Source organism: Rhinopithecus roxellana, chromosome 3 (genome assembly GCF_007565055.1).
Source record: "Rhinopithecus roxellana isolate Shanxi Qingling chromosome 3, ASM756505v1, whole genome shotgun sequence".
Lineage (NCBI taxonomy): Eukaryota > Metazoa > Chordata > Mammalia > Primates > Cercopithecidae > Rhinopithecus > Rhinopithecus roxellana.
In genome coordinates, this window is record NC_044551.1 from 8,867,464 (window position 1) to 8,886,847 (window position 19,384).

Below are 19,384 nucleotides of genomic sequence, written 5' to 3' on the forward strand. Positions count from 1 at the left end.
TCAAGTACAATAGTGCATCAATCTGGTAATAACTATGGTTTGACAGTCTCAAAGAAGTGAAAAATTAATACTCAAGAAAACAATTGTGAAAATAACCAGTTAGCAAATTAATGCTCAAGTCCAATTCCATATTCAAATAATAATAAAAGTCAATCAGTGGTTTATTTTAAAATATCATTACAGTAAGAAAAACTCCTCTGAAGTGTATGATATTTGAAAACAAACTGGGACAAAAATCTGCTTTATCTATGAACTTTCCACTAGAAAATACAAGCATACCATCATTAGAGAACATAAGACATCAAAAGCCTTATGTGTTATAACCATACTAAAACACTTTATCTAAATAATGAAGATCTTAATCTAAAAGATAGTGAATACATCATCATCATGAAATCTGGTTTTATGTGCTCTACGGAATACTTGGAGAACTGTTTTTGTTTTTGCTTTATTAGGTCACACAAACCAGAATGAATTGGCAGAAAAATGCTCTATATGTTATAAAATAGCATTTACTACTTCAATTTAAATTCTTTTTACCAACAATTGTAGACCTTTTTGATGACACTTATTTTATGTATGTTTTTAATAAATTATGTACTTATTAGTACTTAATGAACCCTTCCTGCCTCAATATAAAATTACGAAACTTAGAGAATTACAGGTTTTATCATGGTCCCTGATATTAGCCACTTTGGAGAAGCTAAAAATTTGGCCATAATGAATGATCCAATGACCCTTTAAATTATCTTTATATTTAATATTACGTGATCCTGCACTACACTGATTTAAAACATGCTTTTTGAAAAATGTCTTAATAATGGAGCAGTCATCTTCAGCGTGTTTCAAACACTATTTGTACCAAAATCATGTAGGTGTTGGCAGTGGTTCTCAAACTAGGATGATAAAGACACCTGCAGAGTTTGCTTAAACACAACTGCTAGCCCCTGCCCCTGCTCCTAAGGTATCTGATTTAGTAGATCTGAGATGGGACCCTGAGAGAGGTTGCATTTCCAACAAGTTCCCAGGTGATGTTGATGCTTTTTGTTGGGACCACACTTTTGACAATCACTGCCCTAGGGCATCTGGTAAGAATGCATACTCTTGGGTCCCATGCTTAAATTAGAATTTCCGAGATTGGGGTCTTCAGATCGGCCTTTTAACAACGTCCTAGGCAAGTGTGCAAACCACAGTTTAAGAATCACTATGACAATTTGACTGGGTTAATTTGCCTACTACTGGCCAATGTATCAGATGTCATATATCATATAAATAAAAATGGAAATAATGCTCAATGACTAACCCCAAGCCTGATACAGTTCAAATGAACACACAGGGTTTGAATATAAATCCTGCCTCTGTTCCTTACTAGCTTTGTGACAGTGATAAAGTAACTTTAATTCCCCGACCCTCAGTTCCCTTATCTATAACATGGGAATAACACCCAAATTTTGAGGATTAACACTATTATACACAGAGTAAGCACAATAGTTAGCACACAGTAGGCACTCGATAAATACTAGCTATTACTTATTAAGAAATGTATGAAATATTTCCTTCAGTATCTGGTCAAAGCAAATTTTTTATTTGCTTAAATGCAATAGTTACACTCCAAGGTAACAGAATAATAATACAATCTTGTATTCATTGCTCCCTATTCTGGGACAGACAGTGTTCTAAGAACCTTACATTTATTTAATCCTCATAAAAATCCTGTGAGGTGGGTAGTATTATCATCCCTAATTTACAAATGAGAAAATTGAGACACAGAGAGATTAAATAAAATTGCTCAAGGTTACAAAAACAGTAAGTGTTGGAGCAAGAATTTAAACCTGAGTAAGTCTGACTCTAGAACCCAGGATTCATCACAACATTCATTTCCTGTGAGTAAATCTTAAGGTTTTTGGATATTTATAGTAAACCATTTATACTTCTAGTCAAGTAACACATATGAAAATTCATGTCCACACTATTGTGAAGAGTTGTTCAAAAAATAAAATGAATGCCTTGAAATTTTGGCAGATGATACTACCATGATAATAAGTAAAAATTGGTGCATGTTTTCACTATGTGGACAGAGTAATCCATGGTTAGCCAACGAAAAAAATATCCTCTCAAATATACCATTCGAGGAGTCATGATTGTGACATGTTTTGGCCCAATAAATAGAAATTATTTAGCTAGCCAGGTGCTGTAGCTCACACCTGTAATCCCAGCACTTTGGGAGGTGAAGGCAGGTAGATCACCTGAGGGCAGGAGCTCAAGACCAGCCTGGCTAACATGGCAAAACCCCGTCTCTACTAAAAAAACAAAAATTGGCCGGGAGTGGTGGCACACACCTGTAATCCCAGCTACTCGGGAGGCTGAGGCAGGAGAATCGCTTGAACCCGGGAGGCAGAGGTTGCAGTGAGCAGAGATCATGCCACTGCACTCCAGCCTCGGGGACAGTGAGACTCTGTCTCCAAAAAAAGAAATTATTTAGCTAAACAGCAGAGTCAGTGGCATGACAGCCATGTAAAATTGGCATAATGATAAACATAAGAGAAATGTAAATCTTTTGTGCCATTAAAAATAATCTCATAGAAAGTCTGTAAAATATTCTGTTATGACACACTCAGTATTGCTAAATATAATAAAAATACAAATTTTCTTTCAGAAACTCTTTAAACAGAGAGTCACTAAAAATAGAATGGAACATTTGTGAATGTTTTTGATGACAGCCTTGAATAGGTATTCTGCGTTGTTAGAATTATCCACTGGCAAGACAATTATCCCAAAATAGTAAGTCAGCATCAACCTTCAGACTGTTATTTATAAGTTAAGTATCTACTCTTTCAATATGTAACATTTTTGTTTAAGTACTCTGCGTTTTCTATTGTTTTTAGTTAATTATTTTCAAAATCTTGCATTCAAAATAATCTTGCCAGTGTAACTAACTAATAGCCACCTTGGATTCTAAAAATGAATTTTATAACTCTGCTTTAAACAAGTTATGAAAAGCACAAACACATTCTCATCTCTCAACAGGATGAGAATGAAAGAAATCGTTAACTATGTAGTTAGAAAGAGTTTAAAATAATCAATTTAAAATGTCACTTAGTAATTCCTAAGAGTGGCACTGATATAAGAAAAGCATCCTCAAATAGCATTAAATTTATTATTAGTTACCCATAATTAACAATGAGTAAATTTGGGAACGAATATTATAAAATACATGTTTACAGAATGCTCTGAATGCTCTGAGTAAATTAATATTAATAGTGGAGAATTGTATTCAAGGGTGGGTAAACATATTTAGAAAAGAACCAACAGAGATTCCATAAAGGATTACTAATTAGAATCAAATATACAATATAGTCAAGGTCCATATGATTTTAAAGTACAGTTTTGTTAAGGCACTTCAGGATAAATGCCAGTCTTATTTTAGCTTCTTTTGGAAGAAAAACTGCCAATTATAAATAATCACAGCAAAATTTTCATTAGACAAAAACTGTATGTGTTGGGGGGGGTTGGATCATGTATATCATACTGCAAATATAAACTCAACTCTTGAGCTGTATTAATAACACTGAGCAACAATATTTCTTTCTAAAATTTTCCTTAAGGCAGATCTGTTTATTACCAACATAGCACAGTGTAGTTTTAGCAAATTCAACTGTTTTAGTTTCTTAGTGACAATAATACAGATGGTCAAAAATAGACAACAAAATCTCTTTTCTAGTTCCTCTACCTGGCCACCATTTTAAAAACACAATTTCTTCTTATATATATAGACATATTTTTATATTACTGTGTCAAAACACATTTTAACAGACTTCACAGGTCATTTAAAGCTTCAGTTTATAGTCATTCATGTGAAAGATTTCTATATGGAATGTTCACTTAGAATTCCTCACTGGGATTCCAGTGTTCTATGTCAGAAATGCAGAAGTCCTTCTTCAGTGCAATGCTAGACATTTTACCTTTGTTCATTCGTGATTTCTTTCAAGGGTTTCCTAACTTCACTTTTGTGCCTTCATTTTTGTTTGCTTGACTAATTTCCTTTAGTATATTTTCAGGTAAGGTAGCTTGATATCTGTATAAATAAATATTTGGACGAAGATGATAAATGAGGTATTCTAACACATACTCAGTTGTAAAATCAACATAGTGAAAAGAAACTGCAAGATCAGAACAGCAACCAGGACCCCCCTACAGGAGGATAATAGTTGTAATTCCAGTACCAAAAGGTTCTAAGTAGATAACCTTTATTAAATGGTGTTCTGGCACAAAGGGATGAAAAGGTTTTTTTCCAGTGGCATCTCTGGAATCTCCTGCTTCTACATTTATAATTTCCATGCATCTCCCCAGTGCTAAGTCTTCACTGGAAGAATTATGTGTACACTTGTCTGTTTTAAATGCATCAACAAATCTCTTCAAGCCTTCTTTGCTTAGTAAATATCCTGCTTCTCCACTCATATAGCCCTGTTTTACAAAGGGTTTAAATCTTCTTCCACAGTAAATGGGTTCTTTAGAATCATATTTTGAAAGAAGCCATCTCAAATTGTCTAATATGAAATATGTGTCATCATCTGCTTTCAAAAACCAATCAACATCTTCTAAATGATGTTCATGAACATATTGAAAAGGTTTAACTGTTTTCCAGTAAAGCTGATCTCTGCCTTCTTTGGTTTTCAATCCCACAGCAGGGAAGTCCTTATTTTCTTCCGAACTCATAAAAACACTTTGTGACAATGCTGGACCCAGGTAACTTTGACATGTTTGGCCTTTTTCTCTAGGTTTTGAGGGCCTGTCATAACCCAGCAAAGAATTTTAACTTGCTGATAGAGGTTTTCAGTGATGTCTATGTTCTCATCTTTACGTTGGCTAGAATCTGCATTGAAGTTCATTTGTCCTTCTAGATGATTCTGTCCATTATCATCTGAATGTCTCGCATAAGGATCATTATGAAGAACATTAGACTGGGTGTCACCCTCTTCTCCCAACAAAATACTAAATAGCTGAGAACATAAAAGAAATCCTATTGCCGATCCATAGAGGAAGGTTAAAAAATTCAGCCAGGATTTAGAGGCCATCTCCGAAAGTGTATTTCTGACATCAGCCCCGGCTCCCTCTTGCCCCTCCTGGGGGGCAGAGAGGGCAAGGACACACGACTGGCGACCTTTGCTTCTCTGGGCACCCTCAGAAGTGGCTCCTGGCCCCTTGCCGAGGCTGCCAGCTGCCACCCAGATCATTCTCCGGCGGCGGCAGTAGAGTTTTAAATAAAATACAATCTGCATGTCTTCACATGCTTCTTTCTTCCTATTTGTTCACGTTTCTTCCATTTTCTGTCCTCAGAATCTCTCACCCTGTGTGTATTCTGAAATCTCTCTTTATGCACCCATACAGAAGTCTATCTGTTTAAAGCAGTTAGAGAGGCAAGACCATTCAAAACATGCTCCTCATGTAAGCCATATGGAAAGAAAGATAGATGATGAATAGATGAGAAAGAGAGAGAGAAAGAGAGGAGTGATAGGAAGGAGACAAGGAAGGACTGAGGTATTGTTTGTTTATGTAGATCTTTTAGATATCTTAATAAGTGGGCTTCTGATTGTCAGTAGAAAAAACTTTCCTGTCCTCATTTTAGATTCCATTAGGACCGTCAGTCATCCTTATCTTTGTACTTGTTATTTCTACATCATGCTTCCTCATTTCTCCAGAAATTTTCTGAACAGTTTCTAAGTTTGTGCCCAATTATTTGCCTTGACCGCAACTTAGATTGGCTCTTTCTAAACAACCCCTAGGGAAGCTCCTTCTTTTCCTCTTTCCTCGTTGTGCTGTGGTTTAGTGTACATTGCAGGGCCAGAAGGAATTCTGAAGTACATGCTATTCTGCTTCACACGTCTTCCTTTTCCCCCTACCCTGTGCTTCACTCTGTGTCCAAATTCCTTCTAAACAGGTTTGGTGGCCATCTAGCCAAGAGAGGTCATCTTCAGTGACAGGAAGTTCACTATTTCTTGAGATGACCCAGTCCATTTTTATAAACTCTAATAATAATTAAAATACCTGTCTCTCTCACTCTCACCCACTGCTATTTCTAACTACGGGAGTCTCAGAGCAATTTAACCATAAAATTGTTTGCATAAAAGCCCTTTGAAAAACAATTCTATTTACAATAGTATGAGAAAGAATCAAATACTTAGGAATAACCAAGGAGATAAAAGACTGGTACACTGAAAACTACAAAGCATTGCTGAAAGAAATTAAAGAAAACACCAGTAAATGGAAAGACATTTTATGTTTCGTGAATTAGCAAACTTAATATTATTAAGATGCCAATACTACACAAAGCAATCTACAGATTCAATATAATCTCTGTGAAAATCCCAATGATGTTTTCTACAGAAATAGAAAAATCATCCTAATATGCATATTGAATTTCAAGAGACCCCAAAATAGCTAAAACAATCTTCAAAAAGAACAGTTGGAGGTTTCACACTTCCTGATTTCAAAACTTACTACAAAGCTACAGTAGTGAAAACAGTGTGGTACTGGCATACAGACAGACATATAGATCAGTAGAATAGAACTGAAAGTCCAGAAATAATCCCATACATTTATGGTCAACTGATTTTCGACAAGAGTGCCAAGACCATTCAATAGGGAAAGAATAGTTGCTATGACTTGAATGTTCCCACTGAAAGTTGTGTTGAAATTTAACTGTCATTGTAACAGTATTAAGAGGTGGTGCTTTTAGAGGTGATTGGGGCATGAAGGCTCTTCTCTCATGAATTGATTAATACTGTTATATTAGGAGTGCGTTAGATATCTCTGGCATGAGTGTCTGATAAAAACAATGAGTTTGGCCTGATTTCTTCTGTCTCGCATGCTCACTTCTGCCTTTCACCCTTCTGCCATGAGATCATCCTCACCACATGTTGGCACCATGCCCTTGGACTTCCTAGCCTCAAGAACCATGAACCAAATAAGTTTATTTATAAATTACCCAGTCTATAGTATTGTGTTATAGCAGCAGGAAACAGACTAAGACAATAGTATTTTCAATGAATGATGTTGGAAAAACAGGATAGCCACATGGAAAAAAATGTATTTGAACCCTTACTTTACACCATATATAAAAGTTAACTCAAAATGGATCAAAGACCCAAACATAAGACCTAAAACTGTAAAACTCATAGAAAAAAGCATATGGAAAAGCTTCATGACACTGGATTTGGCAATGATTTCTTGACTATGACATCACATGCACAGGCAACAAAAGAAAAAATAGACAAATTAGACTACGTCAAAATTAAAAGCTTTGTCACAAATGACACTATCAACAGAATGAAAAGGCAACCCACAGAATGAGAGAAAATATTTGCAAATCATATACCTGATAAAGGTTTAATATTCAGAATATATAAAGAACTCCTACAACCCAGCAACAAAAAGCCAAACAACTTAATTCAAAAATGGGCAAAGGATTTGAATAGACATTTCTTGAAAGATATGCCTATAGCCAATAAGCACATGTAAAAATGCTCACTGTCACTAATATTAGAGAAATGCAAATCAAAGCCACAATGAAATACCACTTCACCCTCATTAGGATGGCTATTATTTTTTTAAAAACTAAACAATAAATAATAAGTGTTAGCAAGGATATGGGGAAATTGAAACTCTTGTGCACTTTGGTGGAAATACAAAATGGTGCAGCTGTTTGGAAGACAGTATGGTGGTTCTTTCAAAAATTAAAAACGGAATTATCACACGATCCAACAATTCCACGTCTGAGTATATACCCAAAAGAATTGAAAGCAGGGATGCAAAAAGATTTGTAGACCCATGTTCACAGCAGCATTATTCACAATAGCCAAAAGATGGGAATGACCCAAGTGTCCATTGACAGGTAATGAATAAACAAAATGTGTTGCATACATACAATTAAATATTATTAAATCTTAACAAGGAAGACAGTTCTGACACATTCTACAAAATGGATGAACCCTGAGGACATTATGCTAAGTGAAATAAGCCAGTCACGAAAGGACAACGGTTATTGATTCCACATACATGAGGTGCCTTTAGTAGTCAAATTAATAGACAGAAAGTAGAATTGTGGTTTCCAGGGACTCGGGACAGGAAAGAATGGGAAGTTACAGTCTAATGAGTACAGAGATTTGAAAGATGAAAAGATGAGTTTTAGTGATGGTCACACAGCAATGTGAATGGACATAATGCCATTGAACTGTAAGTACACTTAAATGGTTAACATTTCAAATTTTATGTATCTTTTACCACAATTTTTTTCTTTTTTTTTTTTTTTTTTGAGATGGAGTCTCGCTCTGTCACCCAGGCTGGAGTGCAGTGGCGTGATCTTGGCTCACTGCAAGCTCCGCCTCCCGGGTTCGCGCCATTCTCCTGCCTCACCCTCCTGCACAATTTTTTTAATTAAAAAAAAACTCTAACTATCTGAAGGCTACTATCATGACCCCATGGAATAATCTTCAGAGTAGGCACATTTGTTTCCTTCAACCACTCTTCACGTGACTTGATTAAAGTCCATTCATACCTCTAGTCACTCACCTCTGAGTGTTCTCCAGCCACTATACCCCTGTTTAATTGAGACCATAGACCTCAATATGACACTGACCAGTTAAGAATGGAAAAGGCCTATCACTGCCCTCAATATGGCTACTAGATTTGGTAATTCAGCCAGACTTCCTCCTAATTTATTACAATGCTGTTTATTTCTATAGAGCTAATTTTCCAGCTAAAACTCCAAGTTCTTTTTTAAAACGTTTTATCGGTCAGAACTTTTTCAGTGATTAAAAAGAAAATCCAAATGTACACAAAATCTATGTAAATTGACTTAAGCTGAAGGCATCACATTACTTGACTTCAAATTATACTACAAGGCTATAGTAACCAAAATAGCACGATACTGGCCTAAAAACAGCCACGTAGACCGATGGAACAGAATTGAGGTTCCAGAAACAAGTTCACACATTTACAGTCAACTCATTTTTAACAAAGCCACCAAGACATACATTGGGGAAAGAACAGTCTCTTCAATACATGGTGCTGGGAAGACTGGATATCTATATGCAGAAGAATAAAACTAGACCCCTCTCTCTCACCATATACAAAAGTCAAATCAAAATGGATTAAAGATTTAAATGTAAGACATGAAACTACCAGAAGAAAACACTAGGGAAATGCTTCGAGACATTGATCTAGGCTAATATTTCTTTTTTTTTTTTTTTTTTTTTTTTTTATTGGTGGGGGGTGGTGTAGGGGGCAGAGAAAAGCTCTCCACTTTTCTCTGGTAAGAGAAATATGTCACCAGGTGGCTTCCAGGTTCATGGATGGTAGAACAAAGTGACAGTATTGTTCTCGACAACCCCAGTCAACATATCAAACGTATCATTGCTTGTCATGGGCTCTAATTGGGTCACATCCCTGAGTCAGTCTCCAAGGCCAGGATAATGCTAGTGCTGAGTGGCTTAGTTCTAAGCCACATGTTCTGCCCCCGACCAGGGATATAGTCAATTCCACTGAATCAGCCTGTGGGCTAGAAGAGGAGAGGAAGTAGTCCCTAGAGAATAATCAGGTTAAGCTTATCAACAGGGAGAGGGGAAGTTGAGTGCAAAAACTACATACTTAACCACCCTTCAATTAGTTCAACTGGATATTTTGTGGACTAAGATACTGTTACCAGGGGTCCTTGTTCTTAGAGCTCCGAAGATCCTGGCGGGCCACTTCCAAAATGGTGAGCCACTTCCAAGATGGTAGCAAGCCTCATGTTCTCTGGGGTCCTTGGCCTCACGGATTCCAAGGAATGGAATCTTGGGCCATGTGGTGAGTGGTAGAGCTCTATTAGAAGCTGTGGGTCACGGAAGAGAACCTAGAACCCAGTGACTAGTGTTCAACTCAATTAGGAGGAACCTGAGCACTTAGCCGTGAGGGATCAATGGCAAGCCTTTAGCCCGACTGGGAGTGGCAATGGGCGCCTTGCTGGATCAGGAGCACAGTGGACACCCTGCCAGATCCAGAGGGATATAAGTCAGCGGCGGGTCTGTGACAGCGGCCAACAGCAGTGGTGGACATGAGCGAAAGCTCAGCTGGAGCGGTAACAAACACAGACCAGAAGAGAGTGCAGTTGCAAGATTTAATAGAGTGAAGACAGAGCTCCCATACAAAGGGAGGGGACCCAAAAAGGGTAGCCGTTGCTGGCTCCAATGCCTGGGTTTATATCGTGATCATTGTCCCTCCCGCTGTGCTCTCAGGCGATAGATGATTGGCTATTTCTTTACCTTCTGTTTTTTCCTAATTAGCATTTTAGTGAGCTCTCTTTACTACCTGATTGGTCAGGTGTGAGCTAAGTTGCAAGCCCTGTGTTTAAAGGTGGATGCAGTCACCTTCTTAGCTAGGCTTAGGGATTCTTAGTCGGCCTAGGAAATCAGCTGGTCCTGTCTTTCAATATGTTACTCTACGTTTAGCCCTATTAAACACCATCTAATTAGATTTCTGGCAAGATATTTTGGGGATCATAATTCTATCAGGCAATGCATTCATTGTTTCTCTCAGCTGTATGTGGTCGACAGTGTGATGAATGTGCCTTGCATATTTTAATGCACTCAGGGATGAATGGATTGTAAATACATTTATGTCTGTTATATAGGCACATTATATAACATATGAACAGGCTATTAAACACAGAGCTCCTCAGCCTACCACCAGGATCTTCTTCCTGAAGTGATACCACCAGCATCTTTGGCTGTGGTCACACAACCAGATACCAGCTCCATTTTTGTGCTATTTCTGGGCCCTATTTCTTGTGTCCAAATATATTGTGAGAAATCTTAAAATGTCTAGAGTCCCGGGAAGTTTCCTAATGGAGACTAATGTTCTGTACAATTTATGAAGTCTTTGTCCAATCATCATCAACAAGAGACTATTTTCTCTGCATGTCCCAGATTTCTAATGCTTTCTAAATACACCAAAAAAAAAATTTTTTATGTAGCAATAGTCATAGCAAATATATACACTATTATATGCCAGGCCTTGTTCTAAAAGCACACAGAATTAAATATTAACTTATTTCTTTCCTCACAACAAACTTATAAGAGAGGTAGGTAGTTGTCATAATTATCATCATTATTACCTTCATTTTAAAGACAAAGAAACTGGCCAGGAACAGGGGCTCACGCCTATAAATCCCAGCACTTTGGGAGGCCAAGGTGGGAGGATCGTTAGGAGACCAGCCTGGGCAAAACGGCAAAACCCCATCTCTACAAAAAATACAAAAATTAGCTGGGCGTGGTGGTGCGTGTCTGTAGTCCCAGCTACTCAGGAGGCTGAGATGGGAGGATCACTTGGGCCTGGGAGATCCAGGCTGCAGTGAGCCAACATCGCGCCACTGCACTCCAGCCTGGGTTAACCAACGAGACCCTGTCTCAAATAAACAAACAAACAAACAAACAAACAAAATGAAGATGGTCAGTGCAAACTGGGACTGATACTGAAGTTGGCTCCATAGTCCTTGCACTCATCACAGGAGTGGCATTTGACCTGGACACTCCTTCTCTCTCACTTCTGGCCCCCAGGCAAACGTGCAAGTGAGTCTGCCTAAAACAAACACAAGAAAACAATAAAATAAGTTAGGGAACAACCACTCACTTTACAAAACAGTTTGTTGTCATAAATGAAATATTTCCAATAACAAGCTCCTTTGGGGACAGACAGGTCAACCGGCTAAAAGTCACTTATGACTTCCCAAAAATACTGGGACAGAGAAACTGAGGCAAAGGGTTAGGTCCCCTGCCAACTAAAGATCTATTAGAACTGAAAACTGAAAAGTATCTTTGACATAATGTCCACATTAGCAGAAAAACACAACTTAAAAAAACCTTTTTCTCTTTTTTTTTTTCTGGAGATGGAGTTTCACTCTTGTTGCCCAGGCTGGAGTGCAAAGGTGCCATCTCAGCTCACTGCAACCTCTGCCTCCTGGGTTCAAGCAATTCTCCTGCCTCAGCCTCCCAAATAGCTGGGATTACAGGCATGCGCCACCATGCCCAGCTAATTTTTTGTATTTTTAGTAGAGATGGGGTTTCTCCATGTTGGTAAGGCTGGTCTCAAACTCCCAGCCTCAGGTGATCCGCCTACCTCAGCCTCCCAAAGTGCTGGGATTACAGGCGTGAGCCACTGCGCTTGGCCAAAAAACGTTTTCTTACACACATATTTTTTCCCTGGACAATGGCTATGCTTGCGGGGCAGGGGAGGAGTGCATGGGAGGAACTGTGTATGAGTCGATCAGCACAGCCTCGCCCTGGAGGCCTCTTGAGCAGAACTCACTTCCCAGTCCTCCCTGTGCTCCACTTAACCACAGTTCTTTTTTTGTTTGTTTTTGAGACAGAGTCTCGCTGTGTCACCCAGGCTGGAGTGCAGTGGTGCGATCTTGGTTCACTGCACCCTCTGCCTCCGGGGTTCAAGCGATTCTCCTGCCTCAGCCTCCCAAGTAGCTGGGATTACAGGCGCATGCCACCACACCTGGCTTATTTTTCTGTATTTTCAGTAGAGACAGGGTTTCACTACGTTGACCAGGCTGGTCTTGAACTCCTGACCTCAAGTGATCCACTCGCCTCGACCTCCCACAGTGCCTGGATTACAGGCGTGAGCCACTGCGCCTGGCCCCACTTGATCTATAGTTCTCTTGTCACCTTTTTGTTTGTTTGTTTTTTAAGACAAGGTCTCACTCTGTTATCCAGGCTGGAGTATAGTGGCACAATCATAGCTCACTGCTTGAACTCTGGGGCTCAAGCGATCCTCCTGCCTCACCTTCCTGAGTACCTGGGACTACAGGTACCCACCACCATGCCCAGCTAATTTTTAAAATTTTTGTAGAGAGAGGGTCTCACTGTGTTGCCCAGGCTGATCTCGAAGTCCTGGGCTCAAGCCATCCTCCCACCTCAGCCTCCCAAAGTGTTGAGATTACAGACATAAGCCATCGGTTGACCATGTATTAGTTGGTTCAGTTGTGCCCAAGGCACAATGCACATGGCTACAAAATTCAAAGGAGTTGCCTACAGTTCTGTCTCTTCCGGGAATTCCATTTCATGAAATCCCAGGTGGTTGAAATGAAGAGACTTTCATGAAGGGTCAACTTGCAGAGATGAAGCAGGGCTGAAAGGATGAACTGGGGATGCTGAAGCTCCAGAGACTAACATCAGTGGGAAGCCAAAGAAGGATGGGAGGGGACCGTTTTATCAGGGAACCCAGTGAAACCGACTCTGCAGAGAAAGAGACTGGCTCTGCCAAGAAAGAGCCTCCTGGTGGGAGAGAAGTGGCTCCTGCCGAACACTGCACTAGGGGAAGGCAGGAAGAAATGTCCCTTCTCTCTCTTCTCCCCACCAGGCTCCTGCCCGTGCCTTTCATGGGCAAGCAAGAGGGTGAGGGAGCCTGGGTGGAGCACTCGGCAAGGGTCAGTCCTCAGGGTACAGAATAGAGCGGGAAAGGCCAGCTCACCCTCTACATCTGGAGATCAGAGAACAGAGAGCACAATGTCTCTTTCAAAGGTGGTAAACTGAGTCATTGAGAGTACAAGGAACATGTTCCAGATCAAAAAGGGCAACACAGAACCGAGATGAGGGCCCCACTTTCCTCTCTGGGCTCACTGACTTCGAGAAGCCTGAATGCCTGGAAAGAATCAGAAAATCTCAAATGACATCCAATCCCTCAGTTTCCTTTCCAGTACACAGCAGTGTTACAAATGGCATGAGTGATCCTCCTTTCTTCAGAAGTGGTGAGGGAGTGTGTGGCCAGGATGACTCAGTCTTCTGCCTGGATTCACTTGAGAAGTTTTAATGAATCACTTGTGTGGGTGAGGACTTGGGTATTGCTATTCTTTCAGTGAACTGGCTCTACACACTAACATTGTGTCTGTTTGATGCATGAAGGTGACTCATCTGAAGAAGTTGACCTGACCATGGTGTATCAGGCAGCCTCTAATGGAGATGTCAATGCTCTGACTGCAGTGATTCGGGAAGACCCTTCTATCCTAGAATGCTGTGACAGTGAAGGTGAGATATGTATGCATTTTGAATCCAGAATGTTCTGCTCTATTTTTTTAGAGATGGCCTTCAGACATGAGCAATGTTAATAAATGTATATCTGACTGCCCAGTTTGATACTGTGGCTATGTGCAGATACCTTGGTATTTCTTTAAATAAGAGGATTAGACACAAAGTTTCAGATTCTTTTACATCGCCTCTTATAAGGAAGTCATCATTTTGAGTTTGTTTCAGTATCTCTGTATGAATGACCAAACTAGATAGGTCAAGTAGTTAGGAAAGGGTACGAAAAGAGTAGGCTATTTTTGGTAACAATGGATCTTAAGAAAATGTGACTGTAAAAGGCAAAGAGCAAGAATTTCTGCTTCTGAGAAGATGGAGTAGATGCATTTCTTTCGTATTATTTCTGCTAAATACAACTAAAAACCCTGGACATTATATATAAACATAACAAGACTCTGGAAGATGGAGATAAAATGACAGATGAGCTGAGATCTCCTGACTCAAGGAATGACATTGTGTAAGTGCCCAGGGTTTTCTTTTTGCCTCGTTAATCCCAGAGCTGATGCTGAAGAAGCTGGCAACCCAGAAATGTCAACAGGCACAGACCAAACAGCAGCAAAAACAGCCTTCTCTCTCTGGCAAAAGGACCAGGAAAGGAACAGCCTAGAAAGACAGAACACTTTTTAGACAATAAGTCCCTACTCCAGCCAAATACCACAAAAAGCCATGGGGCTCCAGCCCCACTCATTCCAGCAAAGACTAAGTAGGAAACCTGGATTTCTAATGCCACCTTGCAATAATGAGGTGGCACCCCTTTACTTCCCCTTTACAGCAGTGCCCATGGAAGCCAGCTAAAATAAAAGGTTTAATATCAGGAATCTCATAATATAATACTCCAAATGTCCAAGTTTTAATTACTTGTCATACCGAGAAACAGGGAGATCTCAAACTGAATGAAAAAAAATCAACAGATGCCAATGAAAGAGATGTTAGAATTATCTCACAAAGATTTTCAAATAACCGTGACAAAAATGTTTCAATGAGCAATTGAAAACATGCTTAAAACTAAAGAGAAAAATAGGAAGTCTCAGCAAAGAAATAAAAGACATAAGGAAAAACCAAATGGGAATTTTTAAAAATCAAAAATACAATCATCACAATGTTAAAACTCAGTGAATAAGCTCAGCAGCAGAATGAGGATGCAAAGGAAAGAATTAACGAACTTGAAAACAGAAGAGTAAGAAATAGACAATAAGAAATAGATAATCTGAAGAGCCCTATAATTAGGAAATTGACTTCATAATTTTAAAATCCCCCCCAAAAAAGATATCTTCAAGACTAGATTATTTCACCAGAGATTTGTGATCCTCCCACCTCGGCCTCCCAAAGTGCTAAGATTATAGATATGAGCCACCTCACCTGGCAGATTTCTACAAACTTTTAAAGAATAACCAGCATCGATTCCACATAATCTCTTCCAGAAAAAGAGATGAGAAAACACGTTTCAGTTATGTTTATAAGCTAGTATTGCTTCACTATCAAAACCAAAGACAATGTAAAAAAAATAAGGCTGTACACCAGTAGTCTTCATGAATGTAGATATAAAAATCCTTAACCAAATATTAGCAAATAGCATTCAGTAATATACAGAAATAGGCTGGACACGGTGGCTCATGCCTATAGTCCCAACACTTTAGGAGGCCGAGACAAGCAGATCACTTGAGGTCAGGATTTCAAGACCAGCCTGGCCAAAATGGTGAAACCCTGTCTCTACTAAAAATACAAAAATTAGCCGCATACAGTGGCATGTGCCTGTAATCCTAGCTACTGGGGAGGCTGAGGCACGAGAATTGCTTGAACCCAGTGTTTGGACAAACGGAGGCAAGATGGCACAGTTCCGGGTTCTTCACCATCAACTTTCCCACGCCCGGGAAAGACACCGGTCGACGGCGCAGGCGCAACCCGACCTCACGGAGAAAAACCGGAACCTGCCTAGCCACGCCTACCGCCCCGCCCCTGACCCGCCTATGTCCCGCCCACTGCCCTCCCACTCCCGGGCCCAGGACATAGAAGCCGCTCCCGGCGGGCGCGCAGTGCGAACTTCCTTGGCCCCTCCTCCTACGCGGGATCCAGGAACCTCGTCCGAGAACGCCGGTGCGAACTTCCTTGGACCCTGCTCCTGTGCGGACCTAGGAACCTCGCCCGACAACACTGGAGCGACTTCGTGGGCCTCCACCGCTGGAGACCGGTGAACCTTGCTCCCTCCTTCACATTGGCTTGTAAATAAAGTTTTTTTGCCTTGCCTACTTGCCTTTTCTCTGGCATTTGCTCGCGTGTCGCATTAAAGCAAATCACCCGGGAGGCGGAGGTTGCAGGGAGCCGAGATCGCACCACTGCACTCTAGCCGGGTGACAGAGTGAGACTCCATCTCAAAACAAAAACAAAAAGAATCATACACCATGATCAAGTAGGGTTTGTTTTAGGGATGTTAGGGATGTAAGACTGGTTCAATATTTGAAAGTCAATGTAATCTACCAAATTAACCAACTAAGGCAGAAAAATCACATGTTCATATCAATTAATACAAAAAAGCATTAGACAAAATTTAACGCATATTAATAATAAAAATATCAGAAAAACAGGAATAGAGGAGAGCTTCTTCAACATAAGGAAGAGTGTCTACAACAACAACAAAACTCTAGAGCTAAGGTTTTACTTAATGGTGAAAGTTTGAGTGCTTTGCCCCTAAGACCTGGAACAAGGTGTGAATGTCCACTCTCCCCTCTCCAATTCAGCATAGTGTAATATGAGTGCAAAAGGGCAAGAAAAGGAAGTAAGAAGCATACATCTTTTATTTTTTTGACAGAGTCTCGCTCTGTTACCCAAACTGAAGTGCAGTGGCGCAATCTCCGCTCACTGCAACCTCCATCTCCCGGGTTCAAGCAATTCTGCCTCAGACTCCCAAGTAACTGGGATTACAGGTGCCCGCCACTGTGCCCAGCTAATTTTTGTATTTTTAGTACAAACAGATTTCACCATGTTACCCGGGCTCGTCTCAAACTCCTGACCTCTCAGGTGATCCGCCCACCTTGGCCTGCCAAAGTCCTGGGATTACAGGCATGAGCTACCGGCCCAGCCAAAAGCATACATCTTGAAAAAGGAAAAAAGAAACTGTTACTTTTTGCACGATTTGATCGTCTTCATAGTAAATCCTAAGGAATCTACCAACATACTCCTACAACTAAGTGAGTTCAGCAAGGTCACAGCATACAAGATCAATATACAAACATAAATTTTATTTTTGTATACTAACAATGAACATGCAGACATCAAAAATTTAAACTATAATGCCATTTAAAATCAATAAAAAACATTTAGGTGTAAATACAACAAAATATGTACAGAACTTGTATGTTGAAAACTATAAGTGCTAATTAAATAAATCAAAGATCTTAATAATTGGAAAGGCATAACCATGTTTGTGGCTCAACATATTAAACATGCAGTGCTCTTCAAATTTATATACAGGTTTAGTGCAAATTCTGAAGAGATATCTTGGCATAAGATGGAGATCACAATTTCTACCAAACCCCAGCAAGATTTTTTGTGTATATAGACAAGATTAGCTAAAATGTGTATAGAAATACAAAGGAACTAGGATAGTTGAAACAATTTTGAAAAGGAATAAAGTGGAAGGAATCAGTATACCCAATTTCAACTACATTCAAGCTACATGCTATAGTTTGAATGTGTTCCCCCAAATTTCATGTGTTGGGAACCTGGTCCACAATGCAGTAGTGTTGAGAGGTGGAACCTTTGGGAGATTATTGGGATTAATCCACTCATGGGTCATTGCGGGAGTGGGTTAGTAATTAATCATGGGAGTGGGTCTGTTATAAAAGCTAGTTTGGTGCTCTCTCATGAGCCCCCTTGCCATGTGATACCCTGTACCACCTCGGGACTCTGCAGAGAGTTCCGACCACTAAGAAGACCCTCACCGAATGTAGTCCCTCAACCTTGGACATCCCAGCCTCCAGAATTGAAAGAAATAAAATTCTTCTCTTTATAAATTACCCAGTCTTGGGTATTCAGTTATAGCAACAGAAAACAGACTAAGATAGTACAAAAATCAAAACTAGCTGGGTTAATACATCTAGAGTATTCAGAGTTATGCCTGATACATAATAAACACTCAATAAATACAAGCTATTATTAATGCTTTTGGAATTTCATAACCATACTGTAATTACTTTGCACCACCCAGGACAAGACAATGAGTCTCAAAGTGGCTAAGTTTCTCAACCAAAGTTTCATAGCTAGTAAAATAGCTAGGAACTGGAACCCAAATATTCTGTGTCCTTGGTTAGTGCTCTTTCTGCTCCTTATCTTATAGTGCAGATGTCTTAAAGTTCTTGAACACTTTACCACGTGGCAAAGTGGATCATTTAAGGACACAAGATACTGAGGCTACCTTCCTGCACACCTTACCTAACCAAGTTGCTCCACCCTTTATTTTGTGTATTTTCTTTCAAATATAAAATATTTCAGGCCGGGCGCGGTGGCTCAAGCCTGTAATCCCAGCACTTTGGGAGGCCAAGACAGGCGGATCACGAGGTCAGGAGATCAAGACCATCCTGGCTAACATGGTGAAACCCCGTCTCTACTAAAAAATACAAAAAACTACCCAGGCAAGGTGGCGGGCGCCTGTAGTCCCAGCTACTCGGGAGGCTGAGGCAGGAGAATGGCGTAAACCCGGGAGGCGGAGCTTGCAGTGAGCCGAGATCTGGCCACTGAACTCCAGCCTGGGTGACAGAGCGAGACTCCGTCTCAAAAAAAAAAAAAAAAAAAAAAAATTCAAACATAAGACAAAGTACAGAGAATAACATGTCAAACTGCTATGTACCCACCACCCAGAATTTAACAATTTTGACAATTTGCAATTTTTTCCTTGGATTTTTTTAAAGGAAAAAAGTTACAGAGCAGTTGAAGGCCCTTTTTATCCTTTTCTGATTCCACCCCTTTTCCCTTCATTCCTTTAAAATAACTAAACACTATTCTGAAGCTGGTGTGTATCTTTCCTTTTTCTGTTTTTCTGCTTTGACTACTTTTCCTGAGTTTATAGCAATCTGGTGTTATTTTGATTTATAAAATTTACATAAATAATAGTGTATATCTTTGCAATTGGCTTTCTTCACTCAAAATTATGTCTTCAAGATTTATTCAAGTGGATCTGGATTAACTTAACTTGGACATTTGAATTACTCTATGACACTTCTTTTCATAAATCTAACATAATTTATGTATGTCTCTATTAATGTTCATTTATG

General features: G+C 39.8%; 1 protein-coding gene and 1 pseudogene across 1 annotated transcript in view; one reads left to right on the forward strand and one right to left on the reverse strand.

The window, feature by feature from the left end:
- The window catches only part of ANKRD55 (ankyrin repeat domain 55), a 129,678-nt gene that overhangs the window by 27,935 nt on the left and 82,359 nt on the right, over positions 1-19,384 (forward strand). The window contains exon 3 of the mRNA XM_010386462.2: positions 13,941-14,063. Within this exon, the coding sequence (XP_010384764.1) occupies positions 13,941-14,063 (123 nt within the window). The remainder of the gene's footprint in view (positions 1-13,940; positions 14,064-19,384) is intronic.
- Positions 3,985-5,075, reverse strand: LOC104680476 (annotated as a pseudogene).